Source organism: Bos javanicus, chromosome 9 (assembly GCF_032452875.1).
Source record: "Bos javanicus breed banteng chromosome 9, ARS-OSU_banteng_1.0, whole genome shotgun sequence".
In the NCBI taxonomy this organism is placed as follows: domain Eukaryota; kingdom Metazoa; phylum Chordata; class Mammalia; order Artiodactyla; family Bovidae; genus Bos; species Bos javanicus.
Window position 1 is genome coordinate 27,989,667 of NC_083876.1, and position 21,105 is coordinate 28,010,771.

Here is a 21,105-nt window from a genome sequence, read left to right on the forward strand (position 1 = left end):
ATCTTTGCTCTGCTGCTATGGACCACTCAAGGGGCAGTGTCTCACCGTAGACTTTTCCAGGTGTCAGACAGGTGCAAGTGCATGAATCTCTATCCCCTCAGTCCCCATTTTAGAAGACATATACCAAGATTTCCATAGCTCTACAGCATGATTTAAGGTGAAGGAGAAATATCGTCATTCTCTCTCTCTCTTTTTTTCCTCTCTCTCTCAATATAGCCTAATGATCACTCCACACAAATGTTTTCATCTTTCCAGTGAAAGATTCACTTATAATAGTGAACAGTTTTTTTTTTTTTTTGGTTAATGTTTGTCTAGTGGGAAATATGACTCTTTTAAACCGTGAATACAATGCCCAGAAGTTTCTTAAAACCATATATAATACCCTATGTGCCATAAGTGCCTTTTCAGACTATTAAATACAGTATCTGCTTTGATTCAATGATCCACTTTTGAAGATTAACCTGTCTGCTGTGACTACCTAATGTTCGTGTTTAGTTTCTCATGTAAACCTGTTTTTAAAAATGTATCTCTGGTATTTCGTTCATTAAGACATGCAAATGCAAATTATACATTATTTATGCAGAAGTTTGATCCTATTTACGGAGCATGTTATAATGCAAATTCATCAAGGGAACAAATAATGTCTGAATATTGACTAAAATAATAACTGTTACCATAATTGATGACTAAAATCTATAAATTCATAAATGTATATATCACCTCTTCTACACTAGAAAACGATGAAAATCTATTGAGAATCTTATATCAGTTTTGATGTTATTAGACTCTCTTATTTAACTAAAAATATATTTTTGTGTGATTTAACTTATTATTTAGTAGTATGGGGCTTCCCTCATGGTTCAGACAGTAAAGAATCTGCCTGCAATGCGGGAGACCCAGGTTTGATCCCTGGATCAGGAAGATCCCCTGGAGAAGGAAATGATAATTCACCCCAGTATTCTTGCCTGGGGAATTCCAGGGACAAAGGAGCCTGGCGGGCTACAGTCCATATTGTCGCAAAGAGTCAGACATGACTGAACGACTTTCATACACACACACACACGCAAATAAAAAGTTACATGCCATTAATTTAAAATTTATTTCTGTAGTGTAATAACCCTTCTCTCTCTATATGATGCATAGAATAATTCAAATATGGTGTCCAGGAGATATTTGCTTCCCAAGTGGTGCTAATGATAAAGAACCCACCTGCCAATGTGGGAGACACAGGAGCCCTGAGGTTGGTCGGGAAGATCCCCTGGAAGAGGAAATGGCAACATATTCCAGTATTCTTGTCTGGAAAATTCCATGGACAGAGAAGCCTGGCAGGCTACAGCCCATCGGGTTGCAAAAGAGTCAGACACAGTTTAGCAACTAATTAACAACAACAATCGCGTGTAGGATATTTAAATATTAGATTTGCACACCAAATATATGCTATACCATTGGGCTTCCCTGATAGCTCAGTTGGTAAAGAATCTTTCCTGCAGTGCAGGAGACCCCACTTTAATTCCTCGGTCAGAAAGATTGGCTGGAGAAGGGATAGGCTACCCACTTCAGTAATCTTGGGCTTCCCTTGTAGCTGACCTGGTAAAGAATCCGCCTGCAATGTGAGAGACCTGGGTTTGATCCCTGGGTTGGGAAGCTCCCCTAGAGAAGGGAAAGGCTACCCACTCCAGTATTCTGCCCTGAGAACTCTATGGACTACAGTCCATGGAGTTGCAAAGAGTTGGACACAGCTGAGCGATTTCACTTTCATTGAGAAGTTGTCAAGTTAACTAAATAACTTTAAAACTAAAATTCTTAGTATAAAATTTTCAAGTAATTGAAACAAATACATGTTATTTTTAGGACTGTGTCTTTTTCATTTTTTCTTTTTTGTGTAAAGGGGTACACAGATTTGACTTTAGGAATAATCAGGAACAGAGGGGTTAACTGCCATCTGAAATAATCATAATTTAATTTTTTTAAAAAGTATGCCAATGCCTGCTTGAATGGAATTAGGAATGCCACAATTTAAATTCTTCAAACATCTAATATATGTATTACTACCTTCAGATCTATTTCATATCTGAACTGCTTCTTTAAGACTTTAATTTAAAATCAACTATATGGTCCTATTTGTAGGATAACTTTGAACATTTGTGTGCATAGCATGCTGTGTTCTTTGTACATTTCTTTATTTGGCATTTATTGAATTCAAAGATACCATTGTTCTTATCAATACACAAGAGAAACTCATGCTCTGTTTTCAGATATTCCTTAAGTGTTAGATCTCAGGAGAGACTCTCAAAGATTATCTTCCTTTTTTAAAGCCCAGCAAGCTCCTTTTAACTGAGACAGTGGTTTATAACACTGAATGTAAATCATATGAAATGATTTTTCTTAGACCAAATTAATTTGTTTCACTATTTCGACAATCCTCTAACATATAAAAAATCTGTATTTAAAAATATTTTTCTTTAAATGATCTGACTTCAAAATCACTAAAATATATTATAGACTTTAAATGATTAAAAAGAAAAATTCTGGGAACAATTCAAAGATTAAATTCATGTGAAGGCAACCAAACTCATTAGAAGTAAATAAATTATAAATCCAAAGTTAACTAAAAAGTAGTAGAACTAGATCTTATTCTTCTATTTTTGGTTAATACAATTGCTGCCATTATTTGGATATTTTTGTAAGGATTATTTTAAATATAAAGAATTTGGGGGTAAATATATTTATCCTCTATCAAGATCATTGTTTTATTTATAATTAATATTCTTTTTTCAACTTTTTAAAATTAGTTTTTACTATAGTTACATTATAGTGTTGTGTTAGTTTCTGCTGTACAGCAAAGTGAGTCATCTATATGCATATATATCCCCTCTTTTTTTTATTTCCTTCCCATTTAGGTTCACCACAGAGCAATGAGTAGAGTTCCCTGTGCTATTCAGTCGGTTTTAATTAGTTATCTGCTTTATACAGTAATGTATATATGTCAGTCCCAATCTCTCAATTCATCCCACCATGCCCTTCTCCCTTTGGTATCCACACGTTTGTTCTCTATGTCTGTCTCTATTTCAGCTTTGCAAATAAGTTCATCTGTATCATTTTTCTAAATTCTGCATAATATTATATGATATTTGCTTTTCTCTTTATGACTTATTTCACTCTGTATGACAGTTTCTAGGTCCATCCAGATCTCTATAAATGACCCAATTTCATTCCTTTTTATGGCTGAGTAATATTTCCTTGTATAAATATACCACATCATCTTTATCCATTCCTCTGTTGATGGACATTTAGTTTGCTTCCATGACCTGGCTATTGTAAATAGCACTACAATGAACGTTGGGGCACATGTACAATTAATATTCTTGTAATAACAATACACTAATTTAGCATGATACTGCAATATTGACACTATTTTATGCCCAACAAGATAAGTAATTAAAAGGCAGCCTTCTGTTTTATTATTTTTGTTACATGAAATAATGCATTTCTTTCTTGTTTAAGTCAAATAATACAGGATTTTCTATAAATTGCTATCTGGGTTTCCTGGCAGCTCAATGGTAAAGAACCCACCTGCCAGGGCAGGAAATGTGGGTTCAATCCCTGGGTTGGGAAGATCCCCTGGAGAAGGAAATGGCAACCCACTCCAGTATTCTTGCCTGGGAAATCCCATGGACAGAAGAGCTTGGTGGGCTACAGTCCATGGGAGTCACAAAAGAGTCAGACATGGCTTAGCAACTAAACAACAGCAATAAAGTACTATAGAAATTGCTTGTTAGTATTGCTATTGTTATTTTTTTAAGGCCAGAACTGTTTGTATTAAAAGATTTGCCTGTGTTTGTATATGGCTATCAAGATGATTTATAGCAGGATAAATGAGAAATTATCTTCTCTTGATTGTATACATATAAGATATACAACAAATATACTATAACATTTTAAACTTTATATTAATTTTTATAGTTTAAAACTCCAAGAAACAATGACATTAAATGAAAAGAGTTGATAAGACTTTCTATGTTGAAAACATGCTGGACTAGGAATCAGAGTGTTTATGACTTAGCATAGGCCTACCTGCTTGTCTGATAGGATTGTGACATAAATCAAGTGAAATAATTTATGCAAAGGATTTTAGAAATTCTACTGATGCACAAAAATTTGAAATTTTATTCAAATACAGAAGTGAGCTTTACAGTATTTTGGTGAGCACTTTCTAGAACTTAATGTGTCATACATTACTGATGTCTGTGAAATACACCTTTGTTGAATATAATATGCAGAATATTCATAGGTTTTGATTTTTTTGTTTTGTGTTATTCTATTTTGGCTTTTTGCTTTGTTTGAGAAATATCTGATTATGATTTTAATCTGTATATTTTTGTTTATCTGATCTTCTAGAAAATTCAATAACTAATGGATGAAGAATCTATAAAATTTTTAGACATTTGGGTAGACATATATTCCCAGGACTGATATAGAGAGTCAAGTATGGGCAAAGATAAATCAATATTTTGAACATTTCAGCACAAAGTACTGAGGTACCACACTAAGTTTCTGCCTACTATTCAAGAGATAGAACATCCTTCTTGGTATTAGTCATCTATTGAGTGTTCTCTGGTTCTAGAGCTAGAAATTTTGGGTTAGATACATGTGTTATGTTGTGCTTAGTCACTCAGTCGTGTCTGACTCTTTGAGATCCCATGGACTGTAGCCCGCCAGGCTCCTCTGTCTGTGGGGATTCTCCAGGCAAGAATACTGAAGTGGATTGCCATGCTCTCCTCCAGGGGATCTTCCCAACCCAGGGATGGAGCCCTGGTCTCCCACATTGCATACATATGAAGATTGCCATTAATATGGGACCATTGGTGGAATGTTCAACCCTTCTGTGATAGCATTTTCCAGTAATTTGTCTGCCATGTTATCAGGGATTTTTTTGAAATCAGGTTGACTTCTAAAATTTTCCATCACTATCTAAGCTTATTTTAGAGATATTTGATTATTTACTAAATCTCAGCTCTGAGGATTTAACATGTTAGCATCTAATGCATCCTTAATTTTTACCTTCTCCCTCCAGCCCCATCATATAATACAGGAACTTATTCTGCTTGCTTCTGAGATTTCTTGTCAGTGTTAAAGTCCTCAAAATATTTCATGCTCCACAAAAAGTCAATTGTAATTTCATCTTAACATAGATTTTTGAACTCTTCTTTGACTTCCGAACTCAGATATGTATAGTAGTTCATGTTTATAAAATTTCTCCTGCCATCAAATGGGTCATGTGGAATCCTGTCCGTCTATGGGGTGTTGGAGATGGGCTTTTTGGAAGGCTTACAGCTCCAAGAGTGGGTTTCAGTTTAATCATTTGTTAGAACAAGATTAATACCCTGCCTTTTACCAAAGTATGTGGGAAGGTGTTTTCACTGACTTGCTCTCAAATGCCTCTGTGCATCTTGCTCCAGTAATTGAATATTAACTCCCTTATTTGTGCATATGAGCGTGGATTTTGAATATTTGAAGGTAGAGACCGGCTGCTAAAGTAACCCATTATGCTTCATTGGCTGGTCCCCAGGGAAAGCAGTACATTTGCTACAATATGTGAAAATGTGGGCTTCAGAGCAATGTCAATCCTCAGTAACCTCAGCTTGTCATTTTACTGTTAAGAGAACCTGTAGGCTTCCTTTTAAGTATCAATTTAAGTTTAAATCTGCATCCTTGACATTGGGAACTACTGTTCCCGAGAGGTGTACATAATTCCCTTCAACACTGATGGAAAGGAGAGCACAAAGTGGTGAAATATCCTTCCAGGGAGGACAACAATGTGAAGCCCATTTATTTCTCTGGATTGATCATGTGTGAACTGCTAGTTACAGCATTTGAGCTCTTAGAGCTCTGACACAAATGTGCGCTAAAGAACAGATCATCATGAATTACAATAAATCCTCAATCTCTAAAATTAGGAATAAATATAGATGATTATCTATGATTCTTGCAGTGACATTTCATCCTAAATGTGTAGTGCATATTTTCCCAAGCATCCCAGAGATAACAAAAAGCAAATAAAATCACCTTCATGTTTAAACAAATAATTAATCGCGTACTTTACATAATAGATTAGAGGAAAAACCTCAAACATGTGGCATCTATCATAATACATAGCTTCAAAAATTAGGTGTCATTTCTTCGAAGTATTTTGCTCTTTATCAGTGTTAGTAAAGGCTGAAGGATAAGATTAAAATCTTTATATCAGATAGAAGAAAATAATCAAATATTACTTTCTGTCTTAATTAGATCTGTTAACTATTTGCCAAATAGTCCTCTTTAGTTTTAGAGAAAAAAAGATTGCCTTATCATCTTGATATATCAGAATACTTATATACAATGTTTAATAATGAAATTTTATGCATTAGAAAATCTGAGTCATTTGAATAATAAATTGAATCTCAAATATTTTTCCCATTTTTTCTCTCAACTGTCATCTTTTATATCACTATTTGCTACTTGTTTTTACATTTTTCCAATTATTCCCTCTAGTGGTTTTTTTCTTCTTTTTCTTCTTTTATCTCAGATTTTTTCTTTATTTAATAAAATTCCATTTTCAGTTAAATTGAATGTATTTTGAATTTGGATGTCTTCCTTGTACTCATAATTGACCACAATATTGCCCTTGCAGGAAATAGTTGGGCTTGATTCACATTTAATAGGGTAATTTTGATTTCCAGAGGAAGAGATGCCTTTCTGTCCACCTGTGCATTTTACTATGCCCTCTCTCACATCATGGGATCTTGCCACCTTAATAGCTTTCCCACTTCCAAGACTTTTTTTTTAATTCATTTATTGGTTGCATCATGGCATATGATATCTTCGTTCCCTGACCAGGTATGGAACCTGTGCCTTCTGTAGTGGGAGTGTGGAGTCCTAACTGGACTGCCAGGAAATTCCCCCAGACTTTTTAATATTTTTACCTCCATCAAGTTTTTCTCTGCTCTCTTCAAATAAAATAGGAGTCCCTTATTTTGAAAACAGTGCTTGCTTGATTTTCCTGCTACCTTCAAGCCACTTTTTCCCCCCTGTGGTTTTTTGCCACATTTGTCAAATAAATGACTTACACGCTTCACCTTGATTTGGTCACTGCCCACCTTAAGCCCTTAAAGACAGATATAGTATAAGCCCTGACAGTTGGCTTTCCCTTTTTTTAGCGTAAGTGCCTGACTTAAGTTTTGGTTTCTGAGCCATCCGCTTCAAATAAGCGAACACTTCCTAGATGGCTATCTCAGAGTGGTACCTTGCTCTGGGCTCACAGCCTACTTCCACACTCCAGGCTTCTTTCTTTCTTTCTTTTTAGAGATCTTGGTTTATTTCAATAACCAATCATTTGGGCCGCTTGTTTTTCCCTCTTCCCAAGACTTTTTTTCCCAGAAAAAAATTCCTGCTCTTACGTTTTATATTCATCAACAGTGAGCCCAGAAAAACCTTGACCCCAACAAAGGCAGAGCTCCAGGTTTGCTAACCCTCTCTCTCTCTCCTTCTCTTTCCCCTCAAGAACTTGTTTTGTGACCCCCAGATTGTGTCATGTAATTTCCAGGACTGATAAGTAGTTTCTGACCCTTCGGTGGTTTCCTGATGATTATTGCTGAAGGTGTCTTGCACTCATACTAAGAATATCAAGGCCTGTCCCGACACAGCAAAGGTTATCAATAGGCCATGACCAGCATAAAACAATAGTCCCCCCGCTATTTGCATCCCAATTCCAAAATCATGTTCTAGATATAAAAATGAACTCTTTTTATTTGATCCTGAGGTTTATTTACTCGTTTTAAATATCCTCTTTCATTGACCTTGTTGAAATTAACCTCTGATTTGTTCTTATACCTCATTAACCAGCATTTTTCTCAAGGTAACTGGAGGCCTTCTGTTTGTCCATTGAAGAAACTGTTCACTCTCACTCTCATAACGTTAATTTAACCTTTATGCAGATGATGTGAAAATCTCCATCTCTCTTCGAAGGCCATATATTTTCCCATTGTCTACTCAGTGTTTTCACTTGAAGTTACTCTATTATCTCAAACGCAATATCTATTTGTGTTATGAACTTCAATTAAATTATATTAAAACCAGTTCTGTTTATCAGGGCCCAAACCTGTCATATTTTAATAAACAGCCTTCTTTTTCCTCCTCAGTACATGTCAGGCACATCTAGAGAAAAAGAAAAAGAAGGCTGTTAAATGTCTGACTTCTTATTTTCTTTCATCTCCATGAACACTTGCTTAGTCTTAGACATTATCATCTTGCAACTAGAATACTTTGGTGACAGTTTACCTGGCTCCTGTGCTTCCTTTCTCCTGACAATCACAGAAAGTCTTATCTCTTCAAAACATTGCTATAAAACTCCCTTGCCCAAAAATGTAATAGGTCTTAATGTTGTAAGAATAAAGTACACCTCATTTACTGAGATTTCAAGGTTATTATTTTGACCATAATTTACTTTTAGAGAATTGAAAACTTTTATTTTTACTTCTCATTAACACAAAGGAGACTCTTCTGCCCCAGACAGATTGATCCACAATCCACAGGAATACTGAATCAGTCACTCAATTTGTAACTTTTCTTTCCTTACCCCTGTGACTCTGTACTTTCCTTCAAGCCTTACCTATTTCCTGCCTCCTTAAAAATTACCCATATCCAGAACTCAGATTACTATATTTTTCATTTAGCGTTTTTTATACAGTATCCCTAACCAGACTAGGGGTGGAACTAGTCCTTACAGTGAGTATTATGGTCCCTGTCCCCAGTGCAATAAATATGGAAGCAAGAATGAGTAATAGAACTCAGTAATTACTTGGAGAAAGGTTTTCTCATTTAATATCAAATTGGAAGTTGTTCAACCATAAACTGTCTGTTAAACATGAGGACAAAGTTCAGCTGAAAGTGTTTCTTTAAAAATATAACTTAATTCTTCTTTGGATTGCTTGATTTAGGACTCTCTATTAAGGATTCTTCTTTTTGGAAATCATGCTGATTTTCAGTGTAATAGATCTGCATTTTATAAACTTAGCCATTTTTACAAAAATGGATTCTCTTTGAAGCGGATTATAATATCTTCAGATTTTGACATCTGCAATATTGTAGAGGAAAGAAGACTCAGTGAGTCTGAGCAGTTTTATTAGGATATTTCTACCCATTTCGTTTAGAATTTCAGGCATATAACAATGCCTTTTTTAAACAGCTTGTCTCCTAATCATTATTCATGTATCCATATAAAATCATTGACTAGATGCCTTCTAGTGCCAAGAACTGTGTTAAAGACTTAAAAATAAATCAGTCTTTGCTCTCAGTTTTTGCTTCCACTATCCACATATATAGGAGAAGGCAATGGCACCCCACTCCAGTACTCTTGCCTGGAAAATCCCATGGACGGAGGAGCCTGGTGGGCTGCAGTCCATGGGGTCGCTACGAGTCGGACACGACTGAGCAACCTCACTTTCACTTTTCACTTTCATGCATTGGAGAAGGAAATGGCAACCCACTCCAGTGTTCTTGCCTGGAGAATCCCAGGGACGGGGGAGCCTGGTGGGCTGCCGTCTTTGGGGTCGCACAGAGTCTGAAACGACTGAAGCGACTTATATATATGTATATATATATATATACATATATATATATTTTCATATGGATATATTTGCATTTAACAATTCTGTTTATTTATAGCATTCCCTGATTGGGTAATGAGATAAAAGAGATATGTGTGTATTTCTTATTTTCTAGAAAATGAAAAACAGAGTAGTAATATTCATGGACACTGTTTACTAATATTAGAACAATATGGGCTAGTGATTTTTTATTATTAAACATGTATTTATTTTTCTAACAAAAATGGTTTTGACAGGTTGAAACATGACATGTTGAACAATATTATCAATGAATGGATTTAATTTTTTATTTTTCATTGGTGGATAATTGGTATACAGTGTTGTGTTGGTTTCTGCACAACACAGCATGTGTGAATAAGTATACATGTGTCCCCTCCTTCTTGAACTTCTGTCCTGCCCTGGCACCCCAACCCACCCCTCTGAGTTGTCACAGAGCACTGGGTTTAGCTACCTGTGTTATAAGGGGCTGGTGGTTTTAAGGGCTGAATTTAGATCATGATGCTCCATGATATCACTTAGTGAGGAAATCACTCTCCATTCCATGTACAAGTTATGGGATGGAGAATCTACCAACACATATCCTAATTTTTAAGACAAACTTTACCTGAAAAATATGACTGAACAGTCACAAATTTTGTTTTCTTGATATGTTTATGTAATAATATATATAGAGAATAAAATAGTTTATTTGCTAGAATAAATTATTGACTCTTTAAAAATGTTGTTTTATTTTGCTTAAAGAGCCAAAATCAATTTTGGGTGGCTCACTCATATTGGGAATAGAATAATTTTTCCAAATCATAACATTTATTTCAATAAAAGAATCAAGTTTCTACTTGAGTCCTAATTGTTCTAAGAGAATTAGTCCAAAGTGCTTGGTCAAAATATTTGCTTTTATGATTTGATCAAAGAAAAGAGGATCATTATTTGATTGTAAAGGAAGACTACCAAGGTAAGCCTCAATAATAAAAGTAAGAGATTTGCCATCAAAACATAACATAGGTAATTTTTTCAAATACTCTTCACTTTGTTCATAGTCACTGATTTTAGAAAGGTGTTATAGAAGTAGAAAGGGACCTAGAGTGATCATCTGGGACTGCCTTTTTGCTTTAAGCAGATACATTGAGGACCTCTCTAAAATAGATATGTATCTGGCATCCCCAGGAATGGGACTCACATCTTCCCATGGTATCACATTCCACTGTTTTACTAGCTGTATGGCAGGAGGCATTATCTTGATCTAAATGGAATCAGCCAGCCAGCCTTGCCCCGACATGCCAAATATATTTTTCAGTGAAAGGCTAATTGATCTGTGTCTCATTCATATCTTCTCTTTCTATTAAAACAGGTTTCCTTCTTTTAATTGTTTAAATAAATTTATACCTTGATCTTCAACTCTAAATTGTTAAATGTTTAAGAAACCTACCATTCTTACACATTCAGAGAGCTACATGATGCCTTGAGAGGAAATGCCTGATTCTCTAATTGTAAATATTCTCTCTGATATTTTCCAGTTTCTTTTCTCCTTAAGCTTGCTTCTCTTCAAATAATAAGGAAAAATCTGACCCCATGTGTACGTAGAAAATGTAGGTAGATTTTCACTTAAATTTAATCAAACATCAAAATTATTTGTTTCAAATTAAGAAATACTTAATGTTTTTTATGGAAAACATAGTCTGTATTCTTAAAGATTTAAAAAAAATCAGGACTATATTTTAGCAAACCTTGAGGAATCTTTTTTTCCTCTGATTTAAACTCAGTAATGCTATGCTACTAAATGAAAGGCTATTTAGAGTCTAAGGCAAATACAACCTACAAAACACATTGCTTAATCAGGTAAGATTTTCTGGGAAAAAAATAGTCTAGCTAAATTATGCTACCTATTGTAGCGATGTTGCCAGTTTATTCAGATTTTTAACCTCTAGCAATAACAGATTATTTTGATAAATTATTCATGTTTCTGCATTGTGCACCTTTTGCAATTTGCATATCTGGCAGCAAATAGGCCCACCTTTCAGGCTTCAGTCCCCATGGTCAGACAGGATGGCCGAAGGCTGCTTCATGATTAATTTCATCTCAGTGGGGTTATTATCATACTGAAATGTGCAATACCCCTGAAGTATGCTTTCCTGGAGCTACAAGCACAAGAGGTTTAGTTAGCTTAAGAGTTCTTAAGTGTGTAGTAACTTTTAGCTTAATTGCCAACCTTTTTCTACTTGGGGAGTATCTACACCTAAAAATAATACTGGATCTTATAAGACTCAAAAATAAAAATTTAGAGATTCATTTAGCAGCTCCTTGAATTGCAAGATAATTTGTCATTAGTTTCTTGTATATTACTTGAAAAGGATGTTTATTTTTGAAGGATCAAGGGGGTTTTTATATTGTTTCGCTTCTGAACTAATAAATATTAATTTTTCTTCTGGTTTGTGGAAAAGTCATTTGACTTTTCTATATTTAGTTTTCTCACCTAACAGTCTAAATGCCTTGTACTATTGCATAATTAGTGACAGACAGGTTTTAAAAAATGTTTCTAGTCCTTTTTAGAAAATTAATAAAAGGTTGAGTCTTAATTTGAATCCTAGGGAAATTTTTTGTTCCTTAAATGTTTTTAGTTTATATCTTTAAAAAGAATTTCTATATTTCCTAATCTATGAAAATTAAAAAGAAATGTGTTTGAAATAGTGAATTCTGCAACTTCCCAAATGTAATCAGGGCCACAGTATGTGCTAGTGAAAATAAAATTCTGAAATTTAAAATTAAAACACTTTCTGAATAATACAGGATCATTGAAGAGAGAAAAAAGGAGTTCAGGTTAGTTTTGTGTTATCTTGAAAATGAAATGATTTATTAAATGTAATGTCTCATTTAAAATCAGTCAACTGGAATTTTGGTCACTTTCATAATTAGATTTTAAAAATACTACATTTGAATCCTACAGTTTTCAACTAGAAACATTTTTAAAAAGGTGTCTGTCACTGAATTTACAAAACTACATTTACTGTTAAAGTTACATTTGAATCCTACATTTGTGAGCTCAATGGATTCACATGTCACATTGAAAGAAGTCAGAGTATAAACAGAGACCTGTAGATGAAAAGTTTGTGATAATAAACTAATATTTAGACTTATATGCAAAATTGATTTCTTAACAAAATGTTTGCAGACTCACAGTATTTTTTCAGTTTGTTAGATGATTGTTTCAAGCATAAGCAATCAGAAGACACTAAAATATTTGCCTAATCTGATTCATAACAATTTGTATAAACACAACATGTTTCAGGAATCTAGGAATACTATCAAAGTACAATAAATATTTTGATAATTTCCTGTTAAAATATTCCCAGGAGACTTACACTTACACTTACATCTATGTCCATCCTGTCTTTGATTTTGAACTACAATATATTATTTGTGGATTTCAGAATTATTATAAACTTCAGTTGAATTTTCTCATTGTTCTGGGTTTTTGTTTAAATCACTATTTTATTTCCAAAGTATAACTATAAAAATTATCAAATAAAAACTTAAAAATGTAATAAAATTTTCATTTGGGATGTGTATAGTAGAGGTAGTGAGTAATACAGAGGAAATAAGACTGGCTATCACTTAATTTTTGAATGAATGTTGAGAATACCAATGAGAATGGAGCTTACTATACCTTCTTTATTTTGTATATATCTGAAATTTTGACTAGTAAAAGGCTAGTGTCATTTGCAGTTGGCAGTAATCAAAAGGAGGCCAAAAAGTTATATGTAACGAAAACTTGTCTGTCAGGATTTAATTGTTTTTACTGTTACAGGGTTTTAAGAAGTCTGGTCTTCTTAATGTACTTTTATGGTCTCAGAGTTACCCTGTTCCTAAAGCCTTGGTTTTGAAAACTGAAATGCTGTACACAAGCAAATGTCAGATCTTAGCACCTCTGTATATGTCCTCAACAGATCTGAGACTGAGAGATGAGTTGAATGATCAATGAGAAAAGTTATTAATAAGGCCCTGAGAAAAGCTATCTATAATTCACAACTGGGTATACTAGGTGGTCTAACAGAATCTTAGACATGGAGAAATCCTTTAGGATCTGTGATCTAAGAATACAGTTAAAAAATAAAGAAAAGATAGGTGGAAATTTGACTATAAAATGCTAAGGTACTTTGACGGTGGTTTTTAAATAGTTTGTTTTTTAATTAAGAGCTACTCCACAATTCTGATATGTTGAGATCTTTAAGTAGTAAAACACCTAGGCAGTCTAGATGCTGATCTTTTTTTTTTAACGCTCTTTCTTATGTATTATTTTATCCTTTTATCTACCTTTTCATTCACCAATTATTTATTAAGTCACCACTAAATGCTACTTATAAGGTTGAGGAATTCAGTTCAGTTCAGTTCAGTTGCTCAGTCGTGTCCGACTCTTTGCGACCACATGGACTGTAGCCCACCAGGTTCCTCTGTCCATGGAATTCTCCAGGCAAGAATACTGGAGTGGGTTGCCATTTCCTTTTCCAGGGGATCTTGCCAACCCAGGGATTGAACCCTGGTCTCCTGATTTGCAGACAGACTCTTTACCATCTGAGCCACTAAGGAATCCACACTATCTAAATATAAATCTTAATTCTGATTTGAGATCATCTAATCTAGATGTGATAAAGATAGCACTAACATGATAGCTGCATGGAGTTTTCTTCCAGGTAAAAACAAATTAATAATAAAGAGATCATAGGTAGAATGGACTAGGAATTTAATTTTGGCAAAATATATTTTGTCTAAAGAAGTAAATTTAGTTATAATGTAAACCATATATGTGGATCAAAAATATTTATTTTATATAAAAACAATGAAAATTTACCATTTTCATAACTATGATTACAATACAGATAAATAATTATCTTACCAACAAGAGGTAAAGCATAAATTAAAATTAAACCTCTTCAATTTTGGCCAAAGAAACATTGATTCTTGGCCAAGTTATTCAAATGCAGTCTTGTTATTTTCTAACTCTAAATAGAATTGTAATATTAAACAATCTGTAATCAACATTTGATGACAATTAAATGAAAGGCTGAATATGTGTTTATATCAATTACTGCATTTACACCTAGCTTAGTACATAAAAATAATGGATCCTAAATAAATATGTGGTAAATGAACATATAAAGATTAATATCTGAAACAAATGACTAAATCTTCCTTCCCATGTTGTTCAATGAGAATTCAAGTATTGAAAATGCAGTAAAGACAATCATGAACAATTAGTGAAGTGTGCAATGATCCATTCCTTTTTAAAATCTTTATTTCTCCTTTATTTTTATGCTAATTACTCAAATAATATATTCAATTATTTACAAGTGGAGGGGTTTTTTGATACTCTTGTTTCTTTCAAGAGAACATTCTGAACAAATAGAAAAAACAAACAAACAAAAACAACCAAATCCCCTAAGACAAGAAGGAGGAAAAATTCAAAATGAAACTTGCTGATTCTCTCACAACACATATTGTTGCCCAGGGCCATGGTTATGTTTGTGGGCACCACAGTTGTACAGGGAATGAAATATTCAGTCAAAGGCTGGTGCTGGAATTTGATTTTCCTGGGCTTTAGTCAGTCACACAGTGACCTTCAATGAGCCACTTTATTTATGTCTAAATGCTCCATGCATTTCAAAGGGCTAATAATACAGAAACAATATGGAAAGAATTCTGAGAGTTTCAAAATCAGGTGCTAAAGCAAGTGCAAAGTATCCTATGGTCAGTTAACAGTGAAGCAAAACAGTTTTGGGGAACTTTATTTTATTCTTTTATTTGGTATATTTATTTTTGTCTTAGTAAGCCTAACTCTGAGCACTTCTCCTAATAATTGTGTTCATTTCTTAACAAAAATTTTGAATGCCTAGGACAGTGTTTTGTGTTTTTTTTTTTTTGTATTTATGCTTTTAGTTTTATTTCCTTTATATAATGAAAAAGAAATGGAAAAAAAAAAAACCAGTAGCAAAGATTAGTAAAACTAAAAGCTTGTCTTTTTTATTTTTTGAGGTATGCCTGTGTTTTTATTTTTATTTTTATTTATTTTTTTAAATTTTATTTCATTTTTAAACTTTACACTATTGTATTGGTTTTGCCAAATATTGAAATGAATCCGCCACAAGTATACATGTGTTCCCCATCCTGAACCTGCCTCCCTCCTCCCTCCTCAGTGTTTTTATGTTTGTTTTTATAATTTTCCTTTTTTTGTTGTTACATATCTTTCTCAAATAGTATCTCATGGTAATTTATTTCTCTTTTTATTCATAAGAGCCTAGCAAAGCCCCAGAAACCAAACAAGGGACAATAAAAGTTGCAGCACAAGGTAAGCAGTAAAAGACTTTTAAAATTGTTAAAAAAAAAAAAAAAAGGTCTTAGCACTTTATTGACAAAATCCAAGCTGTTTATTGCAGAATAGCACCATCTGCTGGGTCATTATAGAAAAAAATTTTTTGTTGCATGAAGATACACATGTCAAGTACATATTTAGTAAATGGAAAAAGTGTAACTGAGAGTAATGCCGTATTTGCAGAGGAGACAATTAACAACCCAAGAATTCATATCTTGACTCCAAATATGTCGCTGAGCTTTTCCTTTTACTACCAAAAATAAACCATAGATTAATTGATAGTTGGATAATGATGATGATAATGCAGACAGACACAAATATATACATTTTCCAGTGTTTTCAGTTACGTATTGTAATTACTGTCATCCTAGAAAATTCAGTCAGAATATTATTAAATTAGTATTACTTTATCTGTATACTAAGACTGTAAAAATCAGGTATAACTACAAAGTAATCATCCTATATTTTATTAGTCATTTGTGAAAACTTGCCCTAACATCGTTAGGGCATCAAAAGTGGTTTTCTTCAAGAGATCTTTAGAAAATATAATGATTTTTAATTCATCAATTTGGGAAAATTAATTTTTCTATAATGTTGTTTTTTAACTATCACCTGACATCGCATCCTTTGAGAAAGCTATTCTAACTCCAGTGTCTGCTTTATAGAACACTCTTAAAAAAGGAAAAGTAAAATATTTGCTGGAGAAAATCTTTCTCTCCTATACCACATTATGGGGCTTTCCAGGTGGCTCAGTGTAAAGAATCCTTCTGCCAAGCAGAAAACCCGGGTTTGATCCCTGGGTCAGGAAGATCCCCTGGAGGAAGAAATGACAACCCACTCCAGTGTTGTTGCCTGGGAAGTCCCAGGGACAGAGGAACCTGGCAGGCTATAGTCCATAGGGTTGCAAAGAGTAGGACACGACTTAGTGATTAAACCACCACCATGCCACATTATACAGTATTGACCGGTAAAGGAGATGTATTTAGGTGGTGGGACATTTGTTTCTGGGCAGAAGGCCCTTGTAGCAGACTTCTCGGCACATGACATGATTACATTTGATCCAAAATTTTCTGTTACGTTTAATCCTGAACCCAACTATATGTTGAATCAATCTAGTGAACATTTGATAAAATGGGTTGACTAGCCATCAGACCAGTGAGGCTGTATATAATATATATATGCTAGAATGGTTAAGAATTATGATTTGATCATTATTGTTCTTTAGAAGAGTTCTGATAAGGAATATAATAGATATTATGGGAAAAGCAGGGCAAACATCATCATCTCTTTTGTGTTTTCTATTCATGAATAAATTCCGTAAACGAATGTCTACTGGTTCAAGAATTACTGCAGTTAAAACACATAGGTTCTTATGAAAGAAAGCACAATCACCCAGCACAGTCTATCTTTTTTTTTTTTTTTAGTTTAGTTTTATTTTATTTTTAAACTTTACAATATTATATTAGTTTTGCTAAACATTGAAATGAATCCGCCACAGGTATACATGTGCTCCCCATCCTGAACCCTCCTCCATCCTCCCTCCCCATACCATCCCTCTGGGTCATCCCAGTGCACCAGCCCAGAGGTTTCTGAAGGCCATGGTGGATGTGGAACTATGATCTGAGGCTGGGATTTAGTGTTAGTTTAGCCTCATTTTAGAGGGTACAGGGGAGAGAAGTGAAGAGCTATCTGGAAATCTACTTCAAACTTGAGCTTGGGGCCATGGACTCTTTACTTTTACATTCTAAGTACATTGGATAAGGCAGCCTCAGAACTTATTCTTTAAGAATAAAGGATTTATTGTCGAGTGAATAATAATGTAGAGTTTTGAAGGCTTGTTAGAACTATCCTTTTAGGGAGATTGGATGAAAGTGTTGATTGAACACCGTGTACAAGGCAAAAGTTAGGAGATGGATATACGTGTTCACTGAATTGTAATGACACCTCAAAGCAGGGACACACCAAATAGGGATGAATGTCACTTGTGCTGTGCACAGACTCAGTAGACCCTTTGTAGACAGGTTTTATAACACCACAGCTGCCCAATTAAATTATTCATAGTACTAATTAATATTTGCAAGTTCTCCGTGTGAAGGCAGCATAAAAACAATGGCAATATTGCTATAGCAAAGACTGATATCTTTGTTGGATAAAGTGGTAAAATTAACAGTGATGTTTATAGTGGGTTAAAAGTAGAGTTTATTGTTTATTTCTTTAATTTTTATAACTAAATATTTTAAACCTAGTTTTAGATAAATTCTGTATGTGTATGTACATATTTAATTATAATTAAGATTTAGCATGCTTTTTTTTTTTTTTTGGAAGTACATTTAGCATTTAGTGTTTTGAGGCACTGAGAAATCTTTAAAATGAAGGTCTCTATGCTACAGGAGATTGCAATTTGGAGACAGGGAAACTTTAAGTAATAACACAAATTGGCTACCTAGTAGTGCTAAGTTGAGTTGTAAAGATAATAAATGCCAAAGTATTTTAAGACAAAGTGATTTTCAGGAAGTGGGATTTCTCATGAGGGAGAGGTGATGACTTGGATTTGTAGCATGACTGAAAAATAAACTGGAGGAAAAAATGCATTGTTGGTAAGTGGATGACTTAAGTAAATATAGAGTTAGTGGTAGTTATAAAAGGTTGTTGTCATTATAAAGACATGAGACATATGTTGTTTTAAGTTATTTATTTTTTTAAAGAACCCTCTACCTTCACTCTTTGATCCTTCTTGAGAGAGGTTATAACTTAAATTTGGGAGATATTGTGGAGATAATTGTAAGAGAAAAACTAAGCAAAATCCTCTTTGCAGTATCTAAAAGGATAACACCATTCAATTCTTGTCCTTGTTGTACAAGCTCCAGGTAAAATGTGAACATTTAAGCAAATTAGAGAATCAAATGTATACATGGTGGGTGATTTTTTAAAATTATGCAGTTTCTTGAAGTAAATTCTTATTTGTTAAGTAAAGAACTAACTACAAATAAGTCTATTGAGTCAATTCCAAAGAATTTGCTGAAAGAATGGCTGATGGCTTTGAAATCTATTGGCCAGTGCTGATATCCTACAGTGCATCTTAGTATCTTCATTACTCTCCTTATCATATCATTGGGACAGGTGAATGTCTTAACTTAAAAACAATATAGGTATAGATCCTCTCTATATTTTGTGTGTTATTAATTAAAACTCCTTTAAAAGAAACAAATGTGAACCAAATAGAATTAATTTACTTGTGAATTTACTTTTTACTACAAAAATAATGCCGTGTTAATAACATTTAGAAAATAGATAAAAATGACCTGTTATACATTAATAAATTTAAGTATATTCCTTTTGAGTCTCTTGTTCCTGATTTTTATTCCCAGTTCTGCTACTTGCTCACAGTCTGCTACACAGTGTGAACATGTGTAAATCATCCGATGTCTCAAGGCTTAGTTCCTTACTCTGGCCTGCCTTTCTCATAAGATTGTTATGACGGCCAAAGAGAGAATGTACACGAAAGTGTTTTGGCAATTGTAGCACAAAGTATAGATCCAGTGTAGTCCTGGATATTGGTTGAAAGTGGTCCCCCAAATTCTAATCCACTCAAAAGGAATTGCTTTAAGGGATGCACACAATCTCTGGTTCAATTAATGTGGCTTAAGGCATCATAGATTTGGCCCCAGAACGAACGTTACACAGAACCTAGGGTCACCTCGCTTGGAACAACTCCCAGATGACTGAATGCCTCCCTCGAATGCTTCCAGTAACATTTATAAACTATAACTTGGATCCTGTTTAGACTTGTGATCTAGGGTTAGGTGAATTCCACCACAGAGGAAGTCAAGATTCAAAGGTAATTAAAGTGTGCTATGCCTTTTCTATTTGTAAATGATGGTATACATTTGCTAAAAGGAGGGTGGAATTTTTAGTAACTCTTTCAGAAATGATACATTTTATACAGGTATTATAACTATGTATAATAAACCGGTATGTAATTCTTCAGTAACTAGGCACAAGTAATTTATATATTCCATTATTTTTGCATAGATCTAGTTCATAGATCAGTTGGTAAAGAATCCGCCTGCAGTGCAGGAGACCCCGGTTTGATTCCTGGGTCGGGAATATCCGTTGGAGAAGGGAAAGGCTACCCACTCCAGTATTCTCAGGCTTCCCTTGTGGCTCAGCTGGTAAAGAATCCACCCGCAATGTGGGAGACCTGGGTTTGATCCCTGGGTTGGGCAGATCCCCTGGAGAAGGGAAAGGCTATCCACTCCAGTATTCTGGCCCAGAGAATTCTGGGAACTATACAGTCAGTGGGGTCTCAAAGAGTCGGACATGACTGAGCGACTTTCAGTCCTTTTATTTTAGAAGTGATTGTGATTTGCTCAGATATAACAATTTCAAACCTAAAATGGAATTATGCTAAACACATTATTTTAACTACTTGTCTGTGTAACAGCATATTTTTATTCTTTTTGTTCTGTGTTTATATCTGAATTAAAAAAAAACTTCATATGAATATTATTTTCAACTTACTTTCTTATTTTCAAATTTGGATGAGTTAGTTTGTTCACTGATAACCACTAAATTTATGAATACATGCACTACATTCGCATGTTCCCAGTTTTCTGAAGAATAGTTATTTAATATGTTTTAATGCTATTTTCTTTCCCTTATTTCAGCACCTACTAAAAAAGAGGAAAAGAAGGAAGGTATGTTTTATACAGAGTTCCTTTATGCTTTTTATGTGAACGAGTTACCAAAAGTCAGAGTGGAAGTTTGACTGCCAGCTTGTCTGTGTTTACTTTGGATCTATTATGTGCATATATTTTGTGTGATTGTGTTTTTTTCTACATCTCCTCCCACTAAAGGGTGAACCACTTTTTTAAACAGTAATTTTAATCTAATATTTCTCAATATGTAGGGGGTGAAACACCATCTCTCAAAATCTTGGGCCTTCTATTTCATTAGAAATTTTATTAAACGTCAAAAATATGTAAAATATAGACCAATTTTCTCATAGCAACTACTTATATCTGTGACACTGACAAGCGATTGATGTTACTTTGTTCTATTAAGTTGCAAATAAGTCATAATCCATCCCTTGCATTCCAC

General features: G+C 34.1%; 1 protein-coding gene across 50 annotated transcripts in view; it reads left to right on the forward strand.

The window, feature by feature from the left end:
- Positions 1–21,105, forward strand: part of TRDN (triadin) — a 415,136-nt gene that overhangs the window by 257,657 nt on the left and 136,374 nt on the right. For 48 of the 50 annotated variants that reach the window (XM_061427426.1, XM_061427397.1, XM_061427384.1 and 45 more), the window contains 2 exons: positions 15,928–15,981; positions 20,673–20,702. In XM_061427426.1, the coding sequence (XP_061283410.1) occupies positions 15,928–15,981; positions 20,673–20,702 (84 nt within the window). The remainder of the gene's footprint in view (positions 1–15,927; positions 15,982–20,672; positions 20,703–21,105) is intronic. The other 2 variants (XM_061427396.1, XM_061427405.1) reach the window with 1 other exon arrangement.